The sequence below is a fragment of the Melozone crissalis genome, unplaced genomic scaffold, assembly GCF_028551555.1.
Source record: "Melozone crissalis strain CALT ecotype California unplaced genomic scaffold, PUWL_Pcris_2 ptg000009l_1, whole genome shotgun sequence".
NCBI classification, from domain to species: domain Eukaryota; kingdom Metazoa; phylum Chordata; class Aves; order Passeriformes; family Passerellidae; genus Melozone; species Melozone crissalis.
The window spans coordinates 4,889,002-4,911,174 of NW_026535787.1; the positions used below are offsets into that span (position 1 = coordinate 4,889,002).

Sequence of the window (22,173 nt, forward strand, 5' to 3'; positions counted from 1 at the left end):
CTCTGCACTTCTCAGGACTGCGCCTGCAGTTTAGCAAGAAAAAATAAATCTTTAAAAGATCATGTGAAACCCTGTTTACTGAAAGGCAATAGTTGATTTTCTAGCAAAGCAACGTTCATTGATTTAGCTGCAATTAACAGTTTTCATTTTGTCATCACTTTTTTAAAGAAAAACAAACCACTTGGACTTTCAGAAAAAAAAATACAAAAATAATATTTTGCTACCTTCCAAACATTAGCTTTGATTTACTTTTGGAAGATAACCTGGTTGGTATGTTTTCTCAGGATAGCCTCTATCTATTTCTGTGTGTTGGTTTTAAATGTATCTGAATTAAAAGGGGTTTTAATCTCTGTCTCTTCTGTGAAATTAGATTGTACAAAACTAAATATGACTGCTCTTCATAGTTTGCTGTTCTAGCATAGCCATAAAATGTATCAATGTATGTGTATATATGAATAAATATTTGATGACAGACACTTTAGATTATATATTTAAGCAGCCATGTCAAAACTTCAGAGGTAGATGGCTTCAAAAGCAATGGTATAGTCATAATACTTGCAAATTATTTTACAAAATCAAACCATGGCCTCAGCACAGATCTCATATCCCTACCAGTAGTCTGAAACCCACCTTTTCTTTAAAGACCCCTGCTAAAGGTTTGTTTTGCCATTGCTTCTTTAAGCAAGACATATTTGAATAATGACAACTGCCCGTGGCTCAGTCCTCAGCCCTCATCTCCCAGCAGAGCTGCCCTGGTGCTGCACTTCCAGAGGCTCTGGGCTCCAGCTCCATGGTCTGAGCTCCTCTGGAGCTGCTCCTTCTGGGAGATGAACATTGCACAGCCAGTGTCGGTGCTTCCCCCTGGGACTGCCTCACTCCCCAAAATTCCTTTTATTCACCAATACATCTCCCATACACGTCCCACTGTGCTTTCTTTTCGCCTGTACTGTAGGAATATCCATGGAATAAAATGCTTACCCCACTGATTTGCAGTCCCAAGGGGAATTTACATTAGACGTGAAGTTGTTATTATTTACTGAAAAGTGGTGTTCTCTTCTTTTCTTTATTATTATGATTCTATTCCTATGATACTATGATGTTTCATGTAAATTTTCATGTGCTGGCATGCCTACAAGTTAATAGTGTAATAGAATGCTCAGCTCTCAACATTAGAGTGTTTTTAAGGTGAATTGCATCACATATGCCATCTCTTTGCAGAAAGAATATGGGGTTTGGCAAAACTACCTGCTGAGCAACATAATGAGATTTTTGTACAAAGTACAAGTTATTGATTATTATTGTATTTTATTTTTCTATGATTTCCTAAGAGGCATTATCAGGTCTTACAGATGGGGTAAGCCTGTTTATTAAGATATTTATTAGCAAATAAAAGTTACAGTACTGGTGGTTATTTTTGAGTTAATGGTGTTTGTTTGGCCTTAAGTTACTAATATAATGATGCACAGTGAAGCCATACATGATCATGCAAAAAAAACCCCAGCTGCTTAACAAGGGGTGGTGTACTAATAAAGATGGACTGGCAATACTCTCCAACACCTGAGATGCTTTGAGGTGGTGTTTTCTTCAGCTAAAAAATGCTCCTCTGTGCTTACCACTGAGCATTTATGCTCAAAAATTACACACACAGTTCACAGCATCAGGGAAAAAAAACTGCACATTAAAAGCTGCAAACAGCCGTGCTCTCTCCTTCTTGGGAAACACTGTGAATCTGAATTTTAAATGGCTTTTAATGCGCTATTAAGATTCTGCAGTACCGTTCACCCTCCTCATGGTGATTCACTGAGCCATGCAACTCCTCTAGTATTTGTCAAAGCTTTCACTGACAAAAGCAGTTTTAAAACTGATCATATTATGTAAATAATTCCAGGGCAACGCAGGACAATTCACAGAGAAGTGAATGCCATATGCGATAACCAGGCCCTCCCTCAAAAAGCTTAAAGCTATAATGAGCCTTTCATTGCATAAAATCACATGCATGCAATGCAAGACTGAACAGAAGTAGCTGTAAAGTAATAGGAAATGAGTGTCAGATGCCCACAGTCCATTACATCCTCTTTATTTAACACGGCAAGAGCTTTCACACTGAGAACTGTCAGGTTTAACACAGTGCACATAATGAAGAATGAATATTTCATTTTAGATCTGGTTACAGAAATGCCTTTGCCATTCTGTGTTCTCCACTGAATTCAGAACTCCTCATATAGGGGCTGATTTCAAACAGAAACACCCTCCTCTACCAGATATACCGATTAGAGTCTAGGAAGGGCTTAATTACAGTGTTTCACTGTGGGATTAATGCTACCTGCTTGTTCCTTCAGTGGCTCATAATGCCACTACGAGGGAATCTCATCTTTTATTTGGAACCTTCCGGATACAGGAAATACAACAGACATTGAACCAATCTGACAGGACTATGCCATGCATAAAATAAAATAAAATAAAATAAAATAATTAGAAAAAAATTCTAAGTGTATTTTCAGCCCTTGCGCATGGCCTGGCCAGGCTGGCTTCCCCCAAAGCCCTGCTGCTGCCACTGCCCCAGCGACGCCTACATTTGAGATTTTCCACTCTGCCAAAGCGGTGCTGTCAACACCTCGGGTGGCCGTTCTGACTCAGGGGTTTCCTTCTGTGCTCATCGCAATCCCCAAGAGGATTTATCCAGGCACTCTCGGGAAAGGCAGCGCTTGGAAACCAGCGATTCCCGAGGCGCTGCACACGGAGAATGGAGCGGACGACCCCCAACCCTGCCCCGGCCCCCTCAGCCCCACAGCCCCGGGGGCGTGGCCTCAGGAGGGCCCCGCCCCAACGCCCTCCCCCTTTGGCCGGAGGAGGCGGAGCGGGTGGGCCGGCGGGACGCGATTGGTGGGGCGGACAGAGGGCGGGGCTTCGGTTTCCTCGGTAACGGCGGCGGCGGCGGCGGCGGCGGCGCGCGCGCCCAGGGGGCGGGTCCCGGGCCCAGGTCGGTGCTGGGGCCGCACCCTGGGAGGGGGGCCCGGGGCCGGCCGTCCCTGTTCCGGCTTTCCCGGGGACCCTGTGCCGCTCTGGGAGAGGAGACCGCGTCCTGGCCTGCGAGAAGGGACCCGCGGCCGCTGCCGAGCCCCTGCGGTGCGGACGGGAGGGAGTTAAGGCCGGCGCTGGGAGCTGCGATCCCCCGCACCCAGGCCTGGTCCCGAACTGGGTCCTTGCACCCCGTGTGCCAGAGGCGAGCCACGCACAGAGCCCAGGTATTTGATTTATTTCTGCTTCTGCGCTGAAAGGGGAGCTGGGCGGCAAATCCAGCACGGCCACTACCAAAGCTTTTCACTGTTTATACGTTTTAGCAAACAAGGGCATTAATGTTCACTGGCTGCAACTCTTATCAGTTGGTGTCCTGCCTTCTGTTGGCTAATGACGCTCTTGCTTCCCGTGCTAATTAGCCCACATGCTCAGTCTTTCCCTTCTTTTGGATCTTAGACCATTGAAATATATCCAACCCTAAACCTAAACAAGGCAGTTCAAAATTCATTTGTTTTTCAAACAACTGGACATCGCTTCGAGCTTGTTTGTTGGCTGCTCTCTATTTCACTGATTAAATCTCCTGTGTTGTTGATTAGGTTTGGAAATAGACAAAGATCAGATGTGAAAGAAGATCCTTTCTTAAGAAAAAAGCTTAGACAGTTTGCTGTTAAGCTCCTGGACCAGACTCTGGCTTAAATAATTTTTGAGATGTATGTTGTATGTCACTGTAGGCAAAATATCAACTCGCAAAAAAGAGGGGGAAAAAGGCACCTGTGTTAGCTGTAACTGCTGTAACTCTTCACAGCTGAGAAAAAACATGAAAATAGGGGCAGGGCAAGAAGTCAAGGGTACATTTCTTTCCCACTGTGTTCTTAAATAATGACTGTGCCAACTGGTAGGAAATTTTGCTAGAAAAACATGTCTTTAATTAAAATATTTCTAGAAACTTATGTATACTTAAGGTTTTGGATTTAAAAGCAAAGCCCTAGAGGTATTTTTAAGGGCTTGTATTTCCTCCTGTTTCATTTTAGTAGTGCCTACAATGTATTTTTTTGGCCCTCTAGAATGTATTTTTTGACCTGCTATATTTTGATAATCTAGAGTAGATAGATGAAGTTCTTGATTAGATAAGAAAGTAATGTGTGCTGGAGCAGGATTTTGTCAGGTTAATTTGATAATAAACAGCTCTAATCTGCTCTGTGAGTTGTATATATGGACTAGAAAAGGAGTGGGACATAAAACAAAGGGAGTTAGAATGAGAGACTTGCTATAACTAATGTTGAGGTTTTTTTACCTGGTAATAATTCTGTGTAGCTGTAATGTAGATAATGACCCATCCTGAATCAAAATGCACCATAGAAAGCTCTAAGAAAGATCTGTGTTTAAAAAGGAAAAATCATCCTTTAGCCAGAATGATTACTTTTGTAACTGTATTAAATACAAAGTTTCAAATTACTGAAAACTGTTAACAATCATTTTGTAGTCAGTTAGTGAAGAAGTGTGATCAAAGATTTGTTATTGATGAGGCTTTTTTACCTTTCCCTCCTCCTGCTATGATTTCCTCAACTTGCAACCTGAGTTATCCAGTGCTGTGTGTGTTTTAATTTATTAAGAAAAAAACAGCCTTCAGCACTCCAGAAATCCTCTGACATAAATACTTTATTATTCAAGGCATCTCCAAGGTTTCAGTTGTCTGATTGCTGAAATTATTTCCAGTGGAATTCATTCAGGGCAGACAAGGGTTATCCTCTTTGCAGAGAGCATTTAGCCAGGTATTGCAGGGCAACACGTGATGTAATCTCCTTTGAATGTGCCTCTGCCAGGTAACTTCAGCCAGGGTCTGGGCAGCAGCAGAGGTTTGGCATCTCCCTGACGTGTGGGTGAATGTTGTGGTGTCTGTTAGGTCTATTTTAATCAGTTTCTATTTGTGGTGAATGAAGAGTTCCTAATTTACACATGTCAGTATTGGCAAAATATTGGCAAATTAGAGTTTGAATTGAATAATTTATTTAATGATGGGGTCAGTAAATTCTGTAGCAGGTGCTGCAGAAGGGAAATGCTGTTTTGTTGTTTGAATGGTGTACTGCTGACAATTTGAGGTAAAGAAAATGACCCTCCTTTTGGTTTTGCTCATTTTGGTGGGAGCCCTGGCGGCGCTGCGTTGTGCCCCGGTTTGGGCTGCTCAGGTTTTCTGCCCAGTGAATCAAGGGCATTGTGTGATACAGACAGGGCTATAAACAGCCAGGCTGCTTTGGTGTCCTGGCTGTAATCAGCTTACCCTCCACGTGCTTATGTGCAGGGCCAGCCCTGGGGCCGTGTTTGTGCGGGTCCTGCTCACACAGGGATGTGAGGCTGCTGGGCCCCATGCCCGCCCCGGGTGCCCGCGCTGCCCTGCAGGTAGCACTGTGCCAACAGCTCTGATTCCCTCAACAGCCCGGGCTCCCTGTGACTTGCAGCCTCGGCCATGGGATTGTTTGACAAGCTGGCAGGATGGCTTGGCCTGAAGAAGAAGGAGGTTCACGTCTTGTGCCTTGGCCTGGACAACAGCGGCAAAACGACGATCATCAATAAACTTAAACCTTCAAATGTGAGTAGCCTGCGTGGTTCACTGCTGGGGGGCTGTCTGATCTGGGCTTGCAGGCTGTTACAGAGGATGTGCCCATGGAAAAGATGTGCAGAGCTTGTGATTTAGCACAGTGGAACAAATATATTTTAAGATTTTCCAGCTAACTGAAACTGAGGGTAAGCATTCACATGCACATTATTTTCCAGAAAAACCCCACTGTTAACATGGCACACTTTTGTTAAGATCACCCAACAAAGAAGGGTTTATGATGGCTGAAATCAGGATCTGAAGCAGTCACTTAAATCACTTAAATAATTGTCACAGGATTGCAGTTGCAAGTGATGTTGAACATTTAGGATTAATGCAGTTGTACAACAATATATCATGTTTATTTTAATCTCTTACTGAAAAAAATAAAGTGCATAAGAGATAACAAAATAAGAAATTAAAAGAAGATGTACATTTAAGGGTGACTTCACTATTTTTAAGGCAGAATAATTTCAAAATAAGTACCATTAATACTTTTAGTTCATTCATCCAGTGAAAAGTTTTTGAGGCCACTAGGAGTGCCTAATATTCTGAAATAGGATCCTTGTTTCTAAGTATGTTTAATCTAGAAATAGGTTAATTTTGATAGGCATATTCACGGCCAAAGGTTGTGCATCTTGGTTATGTGCATCTGGGAAACTGGTTTATATTTGGACACAGGTTTTTTTAAAATTATTTTTATTAATTTTCATTGACTTTTACCCTGTGAGTCCACTGGACATTGTTTAAAAAGTGTGACATAGTGGTGAGTCTGCTACTCTTCCATTCCTGGCAATTATTCTTCCACTGAAAATTGAGTGGATTTATAAACAAAGACTATAAACTCCTTGCTATCTGCTGCCAGTTGTTTGGGAGAAAGGCTACAATGTGTACCAGGCAAATTGCACTTTACGTAATTACTGAGACCTTTTTTGTAGAGGGTTCTTATGTCATGCCTTAAGCAGTAAAGGATTCCTAACTACAGTTGAACTCAAACTTGAAGATTTATCACAATAATGGGCATTAGAGAAGCTCTCAGTGGAATTACATGAGTAGAATAAATAGAATTTGTTTGTAATGAGAATTTATAGGAGGACAACTTTGTATCCAACTTGTGTAAGTCTTGCCCTTGCAAGACATGCCAAATAGTCTAGCATGTAATAAATGTCATTAGAACAAAGTTAATAAAACTGTTTATTTTTAGTAAGTTCAATGGACAGGTTCTTTTGATCTCTGGCTCAACTCAGTCTTCTTAAGAACTTCTGCTTTGCCCCAGGAGCAATATATTAGGGCTTGGTAAATCCAAATGTGCTTCCATCTGTCTGCAGTTGTTTCTGCTGGACCTGCCTATGGATGGTGTTTGGGATAAGGGGCTCAAGGAGTCTGTGCAAGGATTGCAGATGTCACTTTCTCAGACAGCTCTGTAATCTATTTGATGTGACCTTTCTTCCTGCTCAATATCCATGCTTCTTAGAGGAGCTGTTCTTTTCCACCAAGTTAGCTGATAGGTTCCTTGACCAGCTCAGTAGTAAATCAGTTATCAGACAGAGCTCTTAATAATGCTCTGTGTTTTGGCAGTTCCAGTAGTGTTTACTCTATTCCCCAGAAAACACAAAACCCTTGATTCTGAATTACTTTTCTGGGAACTTTTTTAATATTGCACATTTTGGGGCAAAAATAGATCTGTAATGTATTCATGGTTTAGGTATATTTCAGTATTTGCATTTTCTAATTTGACTGTAAAATCTGTGCTTTCTTTCCTTCACAGGCTCAAACTCAGGACATCGTTCCAACAATAGGATTCAGTATAGAGAAATTCAAAACTTCAAGGTACTACTTTCTTTCTTCAGTAGCAGTAATGATTATTACCCCATAGCTGGACTTAATGGTCTCTTTCAGTGGGTTTGTAACTGAGTATCATGTGTGGGCTGTAATGACATGACATTGCAGTTTGTTGAAATGTACTATCCATGAGACTTAATATGATCCAGGACTGAGCGTGTTAGAATATAATGTGTGTTTTGTGCTGCTATAAAACTATTAGAACAATTTTTTAAAGTTTTTTAGGTTTTTTTTGCAGTAGCCTGTATAAACATCTGATCCCTGTCTGTTGGGAGTTTGAGAATAGGGCACTGTTACAGACTGGAGGAGAGACAGCTGCTGAGGTGGCAGCCTAAATTCCACTCTCAATCTGGTAACCTAAATTAAGCACTCTCACTGGAGGTACTCTGAACAGATTGCAGTGTAATCTCATTAAATGCAAAAGGATGGCTACAGCATTAGCAATGTAAAGGTGGCAGGAGCAAAGGCCAGGAAGCAGAGTAATAAGTCATTAGTTGAATGAAGACTAAGATTTAGATTATCTAAAGAATGGCGTGACACGAAGATATTTGAAGGAGGCAGCATCATTTTGTTATTTTGTGGCCTTCATTGGATATTTTAGTGTGTCTTCAAACCAAGCAGTATGGCCTCACTGGGTGGGAGATCTGCAAGAAAATTGTTTATTCCTTGACCTGATATGTTATAGTGAGAGCTTTTGTATTTCTCTAAGAGCTTCCACAACTGAATTCTGTCCCAATAAAGTACATCAGACAAGTTTGGGACTTCACATGGGAGAGTGTAAATTTATATTGCTTTTTTTATTCTGATCCTGTAGTAGGAGAGATGATGACCTGTAAATACACCCTGTAGAATGTTTAAAAAAACAACCTCTAACTAAAACCCACTCCAAAACCTCAAACTCTACAAACTGATAAACCCACAACTCTGTGTCTGGACATGGAGTGGGAAGGATGTCTGGAGAGCTTCCTTTTCCTAACCTCCTTTTTTTGGGGGCCTCCACTTGGGGAGCTACACGGGGCTACCCAAAAAAGGAGAGCCTAGTTCTGAACTCAGTGTTGCCTCTGTAAACATTTCAGGAGCAGATGAGAACTTTTTGTAGTGTTCAGTAAGTTACTTTGCTCTATGTAGTGTTTGGGTGAAATCTCACAGTGGCAAAGGCTGCTCTTTGTAGCTTGGTCATCTGAACTCATCTGTTTTTACCAAAATGTACTCTTTATTTTTTCCCTAAAGGTGGAATTTATTTTTTTTTTTTTTAAAGCCTTTTATTTTGCCCACATTTACACCTGTCTAGGGACAGAATTTAAGACAGGCCATGGACTTCAAGTCATGGTTCATCTGAATTTCATTTACTCATAAACAGTATTTGATATCAGTGTGATAGAGAGAGAGACTGAATAGGAGCTTGTTTTGCATTTGATGCAACTTCAAATAATTGGTTTAGTTCTTTTATTCAGATAATAAACACATTTCCCATTGTGAAATATTTCTATAAGGCTACAAAGCTGAGTAGGATCATTTGAAGGCAGATAGTGCAACCAGAGTTCTTTTGGGAATTTTTCTCGGTTGATTGGGATTCAAACTGATCTGGCTTATCTTTTTATTTTTGGACAGAGTAGCAAAGAAAATGGATATGGTTTGAATTTTGTTCTTTTTTCCTGGGCCTCATGCATTTCTTTTCTTTGCAGTCTGTCTTTCACAGTGTTTGATATGTCAGGTCAAGGGAAATACAGAGACCTCTGGGAACACTACTACAAGTAAGCCTATAATTTGTTTTAAAGCATTGCTGTTCCTATTAACTGTTGTGTAGGTTATTTAAACAGAGGTATGATAATATCTAGTGGTTAGAAATGATTCAGAGAAGGCTTATACCTGATGTTTGACAGCAGGTTTACCCTGGATAAATAAACCTTTCTATTCTAACAAATGAAAATTTTTATCTGGTGTTACTCTGTGCTTTCAGGGACAACTTTGGGGAGCATACTAGAGATGAGATTTAAAGGTTGAACCCTGAAAACAAATCCTCTAAGAAAGCTCAAGATGAGTTAGGTTTCCAGCTTTTCAGTTCTTCTGTAGGTCAGTTACTTAAAACCTGCAAGATATTGGCTGATGGCTGAGAGTTTTAGAGGTGAGGGGAATGAACCTCAGAGAATAAGGCACATGTAACTAAGAACCTGAATGAACATTCGTAATGTCATTTATTAAACAGGATGTTCTCTGTATTTATAACACTCTGATATTGCCTTTTGGTAATAGATGGACACCATTCTCTGCTTTTGGAGCTTTTAGTGAATCTTTATTATTTATATTATTTCTTATATATATTTAGTTAATCTTCATTTGCATTGTCTCATTGCTATTCTGCAATGCCTGATCCTGATCTAGATAACATGAACAATACAAAACCATGCAGAAGTAGCTTGGAGAAGTAGAAGGGAAAAATTCTGAAGATTATAATATTGATTAAATATTAATATCAGTTGTAGTTGAGCTTAAATTGTTTTCTAATTGAGGATTAATGCTTCCTCTCCTTCCTGTGCAAATTGTGTTAGCATTGAAAACATTTGGCCATTGTTCAAGAGTGTTAGATTTGCATTTCAGTAACTGATGCCCTCAGGCTGCTCTCAAAATGCTAGCAGAGTGCTTCATAAGCAAATAATTTTTGTGATTGCTGTATTTAATGCAGTAACTTATCCCTTGTGGGGCATAAATGGCTTTTTCAACTTAACAATAAATCCCTAACAGTAAGGGAGTATTTTAGGTTATGCTGACAGTGAAATATGCACTTGTATCCTCCTCTGGTCCTGGACAAGTGCAGTAGGCATGTATTTAAGGTTAACTTCTAAAAATAACATAAAAACATTTTCTGTTAATTAAATAAAATATTAATAAAAAATAATTATATGCTGTTCAGTTTATAAAGTTCAAGTCTGGACTTTTCTTCTATTTAGCTTGAAAGTATCTTCTAGTTCATTCTCTTAAGTACATTTATGTTAAATAACCCCAAAGTCATGTCGTGTCCCTATCCTTGATACTTCTTTATGAAGTTATTTTTTTCTGGTGGTAAATATAGGCCAGTACTCTTCATTCCTCTGGTAAAATACTCTGTGCTCTTGAAAATTGCTTAGGCATTTCCAGCTAATATGCAAAAGCTTTATTTACTAAAGGTTCTGTACACCAGAAAAGAATGAGCTTCCTCATACAATCTTGGGCTGCTCAGGTTATTTCTGGTTTCCAGCAGGTATAGATCTGTTTCTTATCAAAATACAAAGATAGATGTTGCTGGAGGGTAAAGAATGTCTTCATAATGGTGTCTCAGAGAAACGTAAAATGAAGGAGAAGTGATCACATTAAAATGTAAATATATTTCTGTGGGTGTTTACAACAGGTGAATTATGAATTGGTGAGATTTTATTTGGTTTTCAAAACAAGTTTCAATAAATGGAACGTCAAGTCAAAATATCATTAACATCCTGAAATAATGACCTGAGCATTTATGTTGTGACTGTGGTCACACTAGCAGCAAAATGTCCTAATGATTTGAAATAGTTGGAAGTTTTTACCTGTTATTTGAAAAAAAAAAAAAAAAAAGAAAGATCCTGTTTATGCAGGATATGTAAAGGTTAAAATAAATTGCATATGCCTAGCTGTGGACACAGGTTTTGTCTAAAAAGGTATTTGACTTTTCTCTAAATAAATTTAGTACAGGAAATACCGAATTTCTGTAAAGATCTGTCTTTATGGGGGTTTTGCCTCCCTGACCACAATGTCAAAATAGCAGTTGGTTACATTTTGAAGTTGATTTTTCAGTCTGGGTAGTAAAACCAGGCTTTTCTAGGTGTGTGGAGAGTGAACCTTGTAGGGGCAGGTAACAACCTCATCCCAAAAAAAAATACGCATGTTACCAAAAGATTGAATTTCAGAAATAAGACAGGATTCAAATGTTAATGGTAAATAACAATGACAAAAATTAGAGGAAAAATCAAGTTTGTTTGGACTTTTTTCTTGGTGTTTCTTCTGAAGCCTTTTCTTATTCACAGAATATTCATTTCTTTGAGAACCTATAATTTGCCTCTTTGCTCTTTTTATGTTATGCAGAGAAGGCCAAGCCATTATTTTTGTCATTGATAGCAGTGACAAATTAAGAATGGTTGTGGCCAAAGAAGAACTTGACACCCTTCTGAATCATCCAGGTGAGGAGGCTTTTTTCCCATTCTGTGTCCATATTTGTTATGTTGCCTTAAGAAAAGCTTAAGAAAATCTGACACATTCTAAGTACTTTGCAAGTATTTTAACCTTACATGAATATTAGCACAATAATTTTCCAAAACATGTGGGGTTTTTTTTTGCCTGTTCACATTTGGAAATTGGTCACAGTACAGCTTTCTACACTGAGTTGGGTTGGTCTCTTATTAATCAATATAGATCAAAAGTTACATTGTTTTGAGAAAGAATAGACTTTGAGTTAGAAGCAGGAGAGGCTTCTTGTGATGACCAGCAGAGACAAAACTGTTGTTTCCCTGTCTGTTTTTTCCATTAAGACAGTTAATTCCTTTAATGTAGCATTTAACTTTCTTTTGTCATCTTCATTTTCATTTTTTATGCTTTAGCCAGAAATCCAAAGGGATAATTACACCAATCAGTTTCAATTCCCTATAGAAGAGGATATGAGAGGATCTGTGATCAGGGTCTTGGTTTTAGGGATTTGGTTGGGGTTTTTTTACATGAGACTGCTTAATTAAGTTCTGATACCAGTCAATTCTTTGCCTTTTCATGTATCCAACATTACTGGGTCTGTAAGCAATATGCAGTTTTGACTTTCAACACTTCTGGTAGTTGCTCTGCCTAACCAGAATATTAAACTACATCTAGGAAGTTTAAAAGTGAAATAATCCTGTGATTCCTTAACTATTTATTAAAGTGATAGAGCCTTAACTTGTGGTATTCCCATGCTGAAAATAAGAAGGGAAAAGCTGACTTGTATTTTAAGAAAAGCAGTGTGCGATAGGGACAAATATGTTCCCATGGCTTTATTTTCCATGAAGACTTTATACAACACTTTAATTCATCAACAGAGATGCAGGAGCTGACTGGACCTTCTGATTCTCATGCTCTAATCTCTCATTCAAGGGTATGGGCTGCTTCAAATGCAGACACTGAAAAGGCAGTGTTACAAAAGGCACAGGGAGGATGAGGTGAGCCAAAGGCTGCGGGTGGATTACACAGAGGCCAGGGCACTTTGTACCAAGTCAGGAATTAACTGCAGCAGTTAACCCACTTCTGGTAGTGGGGTGAACCACACAGGGCCAAGGGTGAGAGGTAAAGCTGCTGGAAGAAGTTACTGGTTTAACAGAGGGCAGAAGAATAAAAATGTTCAGACAGAGTAGAAGCAACCTTAGGTAGGGCTTTTCATTTAGGCTTTACTTGGTCACTGATGCTGACCTAGCAGGTCAGTGCTGTTCAGTTGTTCATGAGTTTGTGTCTGCAAGTTCAAAAGACCAAAAGACCAGGCTCTGGCCACTGAGTGCAGTCCTGAGAGCCAGGAGACAGCAGTTGTGGATTTCTGCCTTGGTGTGGCTTAGCTCCAACAGCAACAGTGTCACTGATTTATCACTTTTGATATATCACATGTAAGAGAACCAAAGAGTTTAAAAAGTTCTTTTAGGATAATGGTCAATAAAAGTAGCTGTTGGGTGAATCAATATACAACAGGTTTGCTATATCAGTACTTTTATTTGTGTTAGTATTCTGTCTTGCTGCATATCCTACTTTCTCCCAATCTACTTCTGTCAGTGTCATCCTCCTGGAGTGTTTTAAATGTATGTATTTACCTAAGTTTTAAATGGAATTAAATCAATTCCTGTCTCTGAAAATCTTAGCAATCCCACAGTAAAACAGTTCCCTGTCTTTTTGCCAAGCTTTGCCTGAGGGAAAGGGAAGGGAAAGTGTCCTGTGAAGCATTAATAGCATGTGTACTATCTGGGACTCTTTTGTGAATGAGAGCTATAAATTATTTTTACTGACATTAATGGACAATGCACTCTTCAAATCACAGTTTGTTTAATGGTAACTGTATCATATTTTGCTTTCTTACTCAAATTTCATTCTTCAGCACTTTGAAAGATGGTAGCCGTAGATTACCTGGATTAGATGATGACTCTTGGGTCACTTCACCTCCAGCACATGCTTCTAAACTAAACTGAAATTCTTGTAAACTTGAAATTCTTTGTGTAAAATTGCACATCACACATCTAGTGGAATATTTTTAAATGTGTTGATTCATAACCCCTTGCAGCTAGAAAAATTTTGCTTTCCATTAGTAACTGTGAAAATTGTGGGAGGGAAATTGTGGCAGGAAATACAAATTTCTGTGACTGTTACTTTATTTAGTAAATATCTTTGGGTCTGGCTGGGAAGGTTGTGCCCCTTTCTAATTGTTTAGGAAAACACTGGAAACTCCTTGATTAACTTGGCTGTTTGCATATGTGATGTCAGCTAATTTATGTGGCTTTAATTTACCCATAGCCTGCAAACTGTGGCTACCAGGGTTCATTTAATTATACTGTAAATTACTGTAAAAATTTCAGTCAAGAGACTCAATAGCTGTTCAACTATGGAATCAAAACAGATATTTAATTATTTGCTTGTATTTTGAGGCCTTTGACTTGTGTTTATGGGTGTCAGAGGACAAAAGAGCTCCAGGAAGGGTGAATAGTTTGTGAAAATTGTCAGTGTTTTGATCAGCACTTAGCATCTCTGAATGAATATGGGGAAGTAGTGCTATCCCCACTGATTCTGTGGAAAGGTTTAGTAGGAAGGCGGAAAAGAACATAATTAGGAGAGTTCAAACCATTTCAGCATTGACAGTTTTTTGGGATTTTGGGGGGTTTTGTCATCTTCCTGCCCATCAGCAGGGGCGGATAGCTTATGTTTAACATTTTAAAATAAATCTTCACCTAGTTTCCTGTGTGAAATAACCTTTTATTTTTGCTATTTTAAAAAGAGCCTGTGTAGCAATTTTCATTGAGGTGGTAGTGTGTAAGTTCTTTTCCTATCAAGCACTGATGGATAGACTAAAACCTAGATTTTCTCTAATCCTGTATATCATTCTTTGTATAAATAATGTGAAAAAATTTGAGTTAGTCTTGGTGCTAGTAATTTTCTTGGCAGTGTTGCATCTGTAACTTTGAAGAGAATATGTTTTGTTTCCTTTCAATCACCATAGTCTTTTGGGGTAATCTGTGAGGTTTAAACTTGCCTATGTGTAAGTATCCCAGAAATTGCCAGAGTACTTTGGTCTGTAGTTCTCACTGCTGGCTGAAAGAGCTTCTGGAGAAGAAGTCCTTCTAGGGAAGGGAGAATAAGGGATGTCCACATGTGCATTTTTTCCAGTTTTATGAATTCTCTGAAGTAATGGATTTCCAGGACACTAAAGGACAATTGAGACTACCCTTCTCAGCTATTGTTGTGATGTTATGAATGAACACAAATTATTTTTTCCATCCATTTTATACATGCAGTCCTCACTAAGCAGAGATGTGCAGTGTTTGTAGGCAGTGGTTGGATCTCTTGTTCCTCAGTTTCACCAGCAATTCCTATCTCCAGCTTGAAGTGTGGGTATAAGGTAGGGGGAGAGGGGGTGGAAGATTCCAAAGCCTGCAAGGAAGTTTGTGAGCATTTTGGAAGCATGCAGCAGAGGCCAGGTGACCCAACAGTGTGTGCATCTTGGTAGGATACAACCTTCAGAGAATTGCAGCTCCAGGTGAGCAGAACACCTTGCTGTGTTGTTTGTAGCTTGTTACTTGCAGAGATTATTGAGTGCTGCCTCATGGCCTGAGAGTTGTGTCTCTGCTCGTGCCTAGACATCAAGCACCGCCGGCTGCCTATTCTCTTCTTTGCTAACAAGATGGACCTCAGGGATGCAGTGTCATCTGTGAAAGTGTCTCAGCTGCTGTCCTTAGAAAACATCAAAGACAAGCCCTGGCATATCTGGTAAAGTTCTCTTTTTCTATCCTTTTCTTGGCATTACTTTGTGCATTCCTGTTTTAGCCCTGTTGCGCCACTCACTGCTGTATAAAATAAATGGAGTAGCTAAAAGACAGGTTCCACACATGAAACACTAAAACAGTAATATTAAAATACTTATGGTGAAACTTACTTGAAATATATAATGCATTCATTTAGACTGTGTCTGTAAAGTTTTCACAGCAGAACTGTTAGCCAAGTAATGGAATGGAGGATTTCCAGTGAAATCAGAAAGAGTTGCTATGAGAAGAACAGTTGACATTATATTTTGCTGGGAATTTGAGTAGAATTGTTATCAGAGTGCTCCTGCTAGATTACCTTGCAGGTTTGAGAATATCAATAATAAAACTTTTGGAGTTTTTTTCCACTCTGCAGATGCTTCAGTAAAGTGTTGTTGAAAGACCACTTAGTAAACTGTTCTCTTCTGTATTCAGAGAGACACTGTACTCTTTGTACCCTGTCATGTTTGAGGGGATTTTTAGTTGTAGGAGCTAGTATTTTCTTCCTGAAGGATGTAAGCTTTACTTAGTGCTGGTGTTCACAAGGAAAAAACTCTCCTTTTATCAGAAGTGCTTTAAAGAAGTTAGTTTTTTGTCCTATTAAAGTCCTCAGCTGTTATAAATAGATGTGAAATCAGCAGCTAAATGCTGCTGAAAGGTACAATGTTCATTTTAGGCCCTTTCATGTTAAACTTGATTACCTGGGCATTGTTTTTGTCCAGAAATCACACTCATGAATTCCCAAGCTTCTTGGCAGATCGTTTTACAGGGAACTGCAGTTACAATCCAGATTCACTGCTGTGCTGTGATTCACAAATTGAAGAATGAAGAGCATTTAAACAGTTATCCCCCAGTGATTCAGAAGGTGGATTTACACTGCTCTCAGTGTAGCAGAATGATTTTATACATTAACAGACACTCCTGGGGTTGCTGTTACAATGAAGTGTGTACACACACATAGTTCCTCCTTCTGGTACTCCAGCATTCTCACTGTGTGTAGGAACTGTGTGGAGAACATTTGGGCCTGATCATATTAAAAGTCTTATCCAGCCTAAATGATTCCATGATTCATGGCTGCTGTTGGAGGGAGTAAACATCTTTCACAGCATTGTCTGAGGAGGGAGGTGCTGCAGAACAAGGTGCTGCCTTGTGTGGGAGCTCTCCCAGAGCCCCTCATGTTCCAGCAATGATTCCTTGTGCCTTGAAACTGGAATTAAGAGATCATATCATGAAATGGTGTTTCCCTGTGGGGAAGGTACCCTATATTATTTGAGGAGCAGTCTTCTCCATAGGAAGAAAACTTAAGGAAACTACCTGATGCTACTTTGTAATTATGTAAATTACAAGTTTGGTGATGACACAACTAAAACTGGTATTTTTACAATGTTTCTGAAATTTGATTTGTTTCTTTCAGTGCCAGTGATGCTCTTAAAGGAGAAGGATTACAAGAAGGTGTGGATTGGCTTCAAGGTATATCATATGTAATTCTCTTGCTGTATTTTCATTCTGTTTAACTCTTTCATTTTGTAAGGTTTTTTCTTTATTATTTCCTTTGTTTTCTTTCTGTCCATTTCTGCTGTCAGATCAAATTACACAGTGAGTACTAATGCTCTATCTCATATGTGCCTTTCATTTACCTCCTTAATGTACACAAAACATCATGTGGCCTTCCCTGACCAAAGTGTGTATTATGAAATACTAATGCACACTCTGGCAAACAGTGTAGCACTTTCATTTATACAATACCAGCTCCCACACTTCAATTTCTTATTGTGGTAGTTCAGTTTTTTCTTTAATTTATTCTTAATGTCCTATCCCTGTTTTACATAACTTAATGTTATGTACCAAGAAATGGTGAAAGAAAATAAGCCAAGTACACAGACAAATACACTGGTTTTAATTATACACCTTCAGCTCTTAAATCCAGAGCCAAAAGAAGTTCTTACACCATAACGATTATGGGACATGCAGACACTCATAACTGCATGGAAAATGTCAGATCCAGCTTGGATGATGTCTGACATCCAGCATCTTTAATTGCAAACTTGATACAGATGTTGTGTAATTGCAAACTTGGTCCAGATGTCATGTCTCCTTCTGTTGTGTGTTGGTAAGGCTCTGGTCTCTGTTGTCCTCCTGCTCAATGTTTAGATTAGTGAGGTGTGGCATAGTTTTGGCAGGCTGGTCCCTGTTTTAGCTCCCTGGCTGGTGTTGCTTGTGCTGTGAAGTGCTTGGGGTGGTGCAGGCTCGGCTGCTGCTGCACCCGGCTGTGCTGTGCCCTGCTGGCCACGGGGTGTCAGCGCTGGCCCGGGGACAGAGCCCCTTCCACGGGGGTGACAGCCGGCCCTGGCCCGGGGACAGAGCCCCTTGCACAGGGGTGACAGCCGGCCCTGGCCCGGGGACAGAGCCCCTTCCACGGGGGTGACAGCCGGCCCGGGCCCGGGGACAGAGCCCCTTGCACAGGGGTGACAGCCGGCCCGGGCCCGGGGACAGAGCCCCTTCCACGGGGGTGACAGCCGGCCCGGGCCCGGGGACAGAGCCCCTTCCACGGGGGTGACAGCCGGCCCTGGCCCGGGGACAGAGCCCCTTCCAGGGGGTGCCAGCCGGCCCTGGCCCGGGGACAGAGCCCCTTGCACAGGGGTGACAGCCAGCCCTGGCCCAGCCTAAGCCATCCCCACTGCTCTGGGGACACCAGGATGTCCTTTTGACTGAGACTCGTCCTGCTGGCTAGAAAAAGATGGTTTGTTTTACCCAGTTATTGTAGAGTACAAAAACACTGGGTGATGTTTTCAGGGGGAAAGCTGCTCGCCAAAAATAGTCTTTAGAAAGAGATTTACTGCCCTACAGAGGAGGGCAGTGATGTATCTTCCACCAGGATTTTGGTACTGGGTTTCCTCCTCTCCTGTATTCTATCATCATAGAGGCAGATTGCAAATCATAATTTTTCCTCTTTTCAGGCACAGTTCTGGCTTAGTAATGTTTTCATGCTATGTTCAGAGTCTCTGCTTCTCTTGGAAGAACCTTTTAAGAGTTTCAATCCAAATTTGGGGGTTTTACATAGCTTCATGCTACTTAAAAGGATCTCAAATGCTTGTGTAAATATTTTCTGACAAAATATTTAAGTTATATATGTAGATTTTTTTTTTTTTTAAGCACAGCAAGCAGATGCTTCTGCTGTCACTCACATAGCTCTTACAGCTATTCATTTCTTATGGAGTGTTAAAATTCTTAATTTTCTGAGCTGAAAATCGTCATGAAGGGGCTCTATCTGAAAATTTCCTTGAAGTCCCTGGTTCAGTGAACGCAAAAGCTGAAGAGGGGTTGAGTTTAAATGGTACTGTTAACCTAAGCACATGTAGTTTGGCAATTATATGTTTAAAGGCTGAATACTTTGATATTTCAAGGACAAATTTTTACTCTTGATTCTCCTCATTCCTAGGGCACCAGATGGAAATATTTGGAACAAATCTGTAGTTATGGTAGTCCCTAAATCACAGCCTGGGGATACCATAAAATTCAGAGGAGGAAATGACACCTGGTGAATGAGTACACAGTCCTTGTCAGCAGCCAAGCTTTTCTTAGTTACCCCTTCCAGAGGCATTTCACAGTTGGGGTGGCAGGAGCAGAAAGCTTTGTGGGTTTTTCTCCATAGTGAAGGCTGAGTTTGCTATTCCCCTATTTTGTAATGGGGTTGCTTTTGCAACAGCACATCCTCCATAGGGTAAAACAAACCTGTCTCACAGCATTCCCCCTTAGTGGGGGAGATTGTGCTGATTTCCACATTTTGTAATGGGATGCTGGATGCTTTTGGTAACCAAGAAAATGTTTGAAGTGAGTTGAGAAGTGGCAATCAGGCAGCAATATGGAGAAGTGTGGCTACAGACTGCAAAGTTTTCATGTGAGTTATTAGAAACCAAACTTTAAATCTTTTGCTGTTGGGCAGTTCATGTTCAGTTAGGTGGGAGCCAAAATGCCTACAAGGAATTAAAATGCATACTTCATAAAACAAACTTCCAGGTCTTATGGTCATCAAAATGATCTTATAAGCCTGAAGAAGACAAAAAATTGTATTAGATGTGAAGAGTCTCCCTGTTAAACATGCAAGATTTGGGGAAAACAACTTGGCTGTACAGGAATTTCAGAAGTGGATGAGAAGGCAGGTTGAAAACAAATGCTTTGTTGTCTCCCATTCTTGCAACTACACCAAAATATCTAGATCTATTTATGCTTTCAAAAAGCAAAATGCAGCAAGAATTGATCTTGTGCTAAGACTAGATGTTTCTTTTTATTAACAGGTCAGATGCAAGCAATGAAGACATGAGAGATAAATAAAGGATCTATGGGGTTCTTTTACACCTTTTGTCAGTAGGTGAAGAACAAGTTCCTGGGAAAGGAAGAATGCTTTGAAGAAGATGAACAGTTCAGCTAAAATATCCTGTATTGACTTGTTTGAGTTTAGTTTCTCTTCCACAAAAACTGAATGTAGACAACCTAGCACCTCAGGTATGCACATTGATGAATTAAATTGAATCTTGTGACTGGAGAGCATATACAAAAAAATATTTGTGTTAACAATAAACATCTGCATTCATTTGAGGTTTAGGTGATAATTAGCCGTCAGTAAATGCCCCTGTTTTTTGGGGGGACATGTTTTGAGCAAATGGGAATATTTATTTTCCAGAGAAAGAGTAATCAACACTTCCTGAAATCCATCTGCATAAGATACCTACTGATTTTAGATGCCCAGTTTTAGACATTATTGGCATTTTTTTTATATTGAAGTTTGATGTTGGGTTTTTATTATCCATCTCTTATATACTTCTATAAGAGTATTTTGATTAAAGATATAAGGATTCAAGTGTTCAGTATATTTGTTATAGATGATTGCAGATGTTTTTAAGAAATTGCTTTTAATGAAATATTACTACTTTTTTTTTTGTGATTATACCATGGTTATATTTGCATTCCCATCAATAAAACTTCAAATATATGACATGCCCTGATTGGGTTTTTTAACTTCAATATGCTCATTAATGGTCTTTGCATCCTAGAGATTTCTGGTTTTCTATTAATTTCATTTGGAATTTGTTTATCCATATTCAAGTGAATATAGCACTGTATATGTAATAAAATGGTATCTCTGTTGCCAAGGGGTTTTTTTATTAATTGCATATATTTTTTACACTACCTAATCCACTAGACTTCTCTTCCAGATACCTGAGGAGCATGTGAATCACAGGATGGGTCAGACTGGAAGGGCCCAACCTCCCTGCTCAGGCAGGACCATCCAGAGCACATGGCACAGGATTGCATCCAGGTGGCTCTGGAATATCCCCAGTGAGGGGGACTCCACAGCCTCTCTGGACAATCTGTTCCAGTGCATGGTCACTGCACAAGAAAGTTCTTCTCATGTCCAGGTGGAACTTCATGTTGTCATGTCATGTCAGAAACACAGTTAAGGGACAGCTCACTGGTTTACTAGATCATTATTATGAAATGTGTTATATACTTCTCTTGTGTATAAAGACTGTTTTACTTCCTAAAATAAATTTAATAAACTTTCTGGCTCCGAAGTGTACCATAGGTAAAAAATTAAGAACTTTATTTTTGTTCTGCCACTTCAGGAAAGAGCAGGCTGACCCTGGCAGTGCTGAAGACTCCATTTCACTCAGTGATTCCCTGATTCCTGTGGGATATGTAATGTGCAGCTCTTGCAAAAGCTCCCCCCACACCCATTAGCATAAAAGACACATAAATGTTCTGTCAGCATGCCTTCTAGGCCTCACCTCATAGAGGAGTATTTGGAGCAAAGGGAGCTGAAATGGGAGAACTGTCATGTACTCTCAGTTATTAAATAGTTAAATTTAACTCCCCTGCTTTGCCAGAACAAAATCTCACTGTAAGAAATCTTTCTTACAGGATACTGTGGTTCTTACAGTACAGTTTGTCATGGAAGTGTTTTCATGTCCCTTTCTGTGACACTGTTGGCCTTTTGTCAACTCTGAATCTAAGTGTCTATACAAAAATCAAATACAAAGGAGGAACAGTAATATATCATTCTAAGAAGTTTTCCTCTGGATTGTGGGCAGATAATTTTTGGGTTTACGTTGCTTTGGATAATATAGTAATTAAAATAATGGGTTGGAAGGGACCTTAAACATCATTGAGTTCCAGCCCCTGCCTTGGACAAGGGACACCTTCCTCCAGACCAAGTTGCTCAGAGCTCCATCCAGCCTGGCCTTGAACAATTTCAGGGGTGAGAACACTGCAAGTTCCTTGGGCAATCACTGCCAGTGCCTCACCAAGCTCTCCATAAAGAATTTCTTCTCAATATCTAATCTAAAACTATTCTCTTGAAAGTAATACTTGTAAAACTGTTTTGCTGTAAGTATTTTGTAATTATTGTGGATCACTTATATGTCTTATTTAAATGAAGCATTTAGTTTTAAGTTAACAGTTTATTTTCTACCAAAGAAAATTTAAGTTCTTCAATAGACTCCGTGTGCATTTCTGACTTCCTTGAATGGTATGGATCTTGATGGTTTTCTGATTATTTTTGTTTATTTTAAATTACATAAAGTGCTATGTTTATCTTGTGGATTGCCTTTACTGTCATGGGAAGCTGTTTGAACCTACTGCTTTGTTCTTCCATCTGCAAATCCAAGGGAAATACTCTAATTTTTTTTTCTCATTTGGTTA

At 39.8% G+C, this 22,173-nt stretch overlaps 1 protein-coding gene across 1 annotated transcript; it reads left to right on the top strand.

Annotated features, from left to right (window-relative positions):
* Positions 1-3,005: 3,005 nt before the first annotated feature.
* On the top strand, positions 3,006-20,627 carry ARL6 (ADP ribosylation factor like GTPase 6). Its single transcript, XM_054270461.1, has 8 exons — positions 3,006-3,245; positions 5,452-5,605; positions 7,380-7,441; positions 9,139-9,207; positions 11,549-11,643; positions 15,313-15,442; positions 16,889-16,944; positions 19,770-20,627. The coding sequence occupies exons 2-8, from the start codon at positions 5,483-5,485 to the stop codon at positions 19,793-19,795; spliced, it is 561 nt and encodes a 186-aa protein (XP_054126436.1). The 5' UTR covers positions 3,006-3,245; positions 5,452-5,482; the 3' UTR covers positions 19,796-20,627.
* The last annotated feature ends 1,546 nt before the right edge of the window (positions 20,628-22,173 follow it).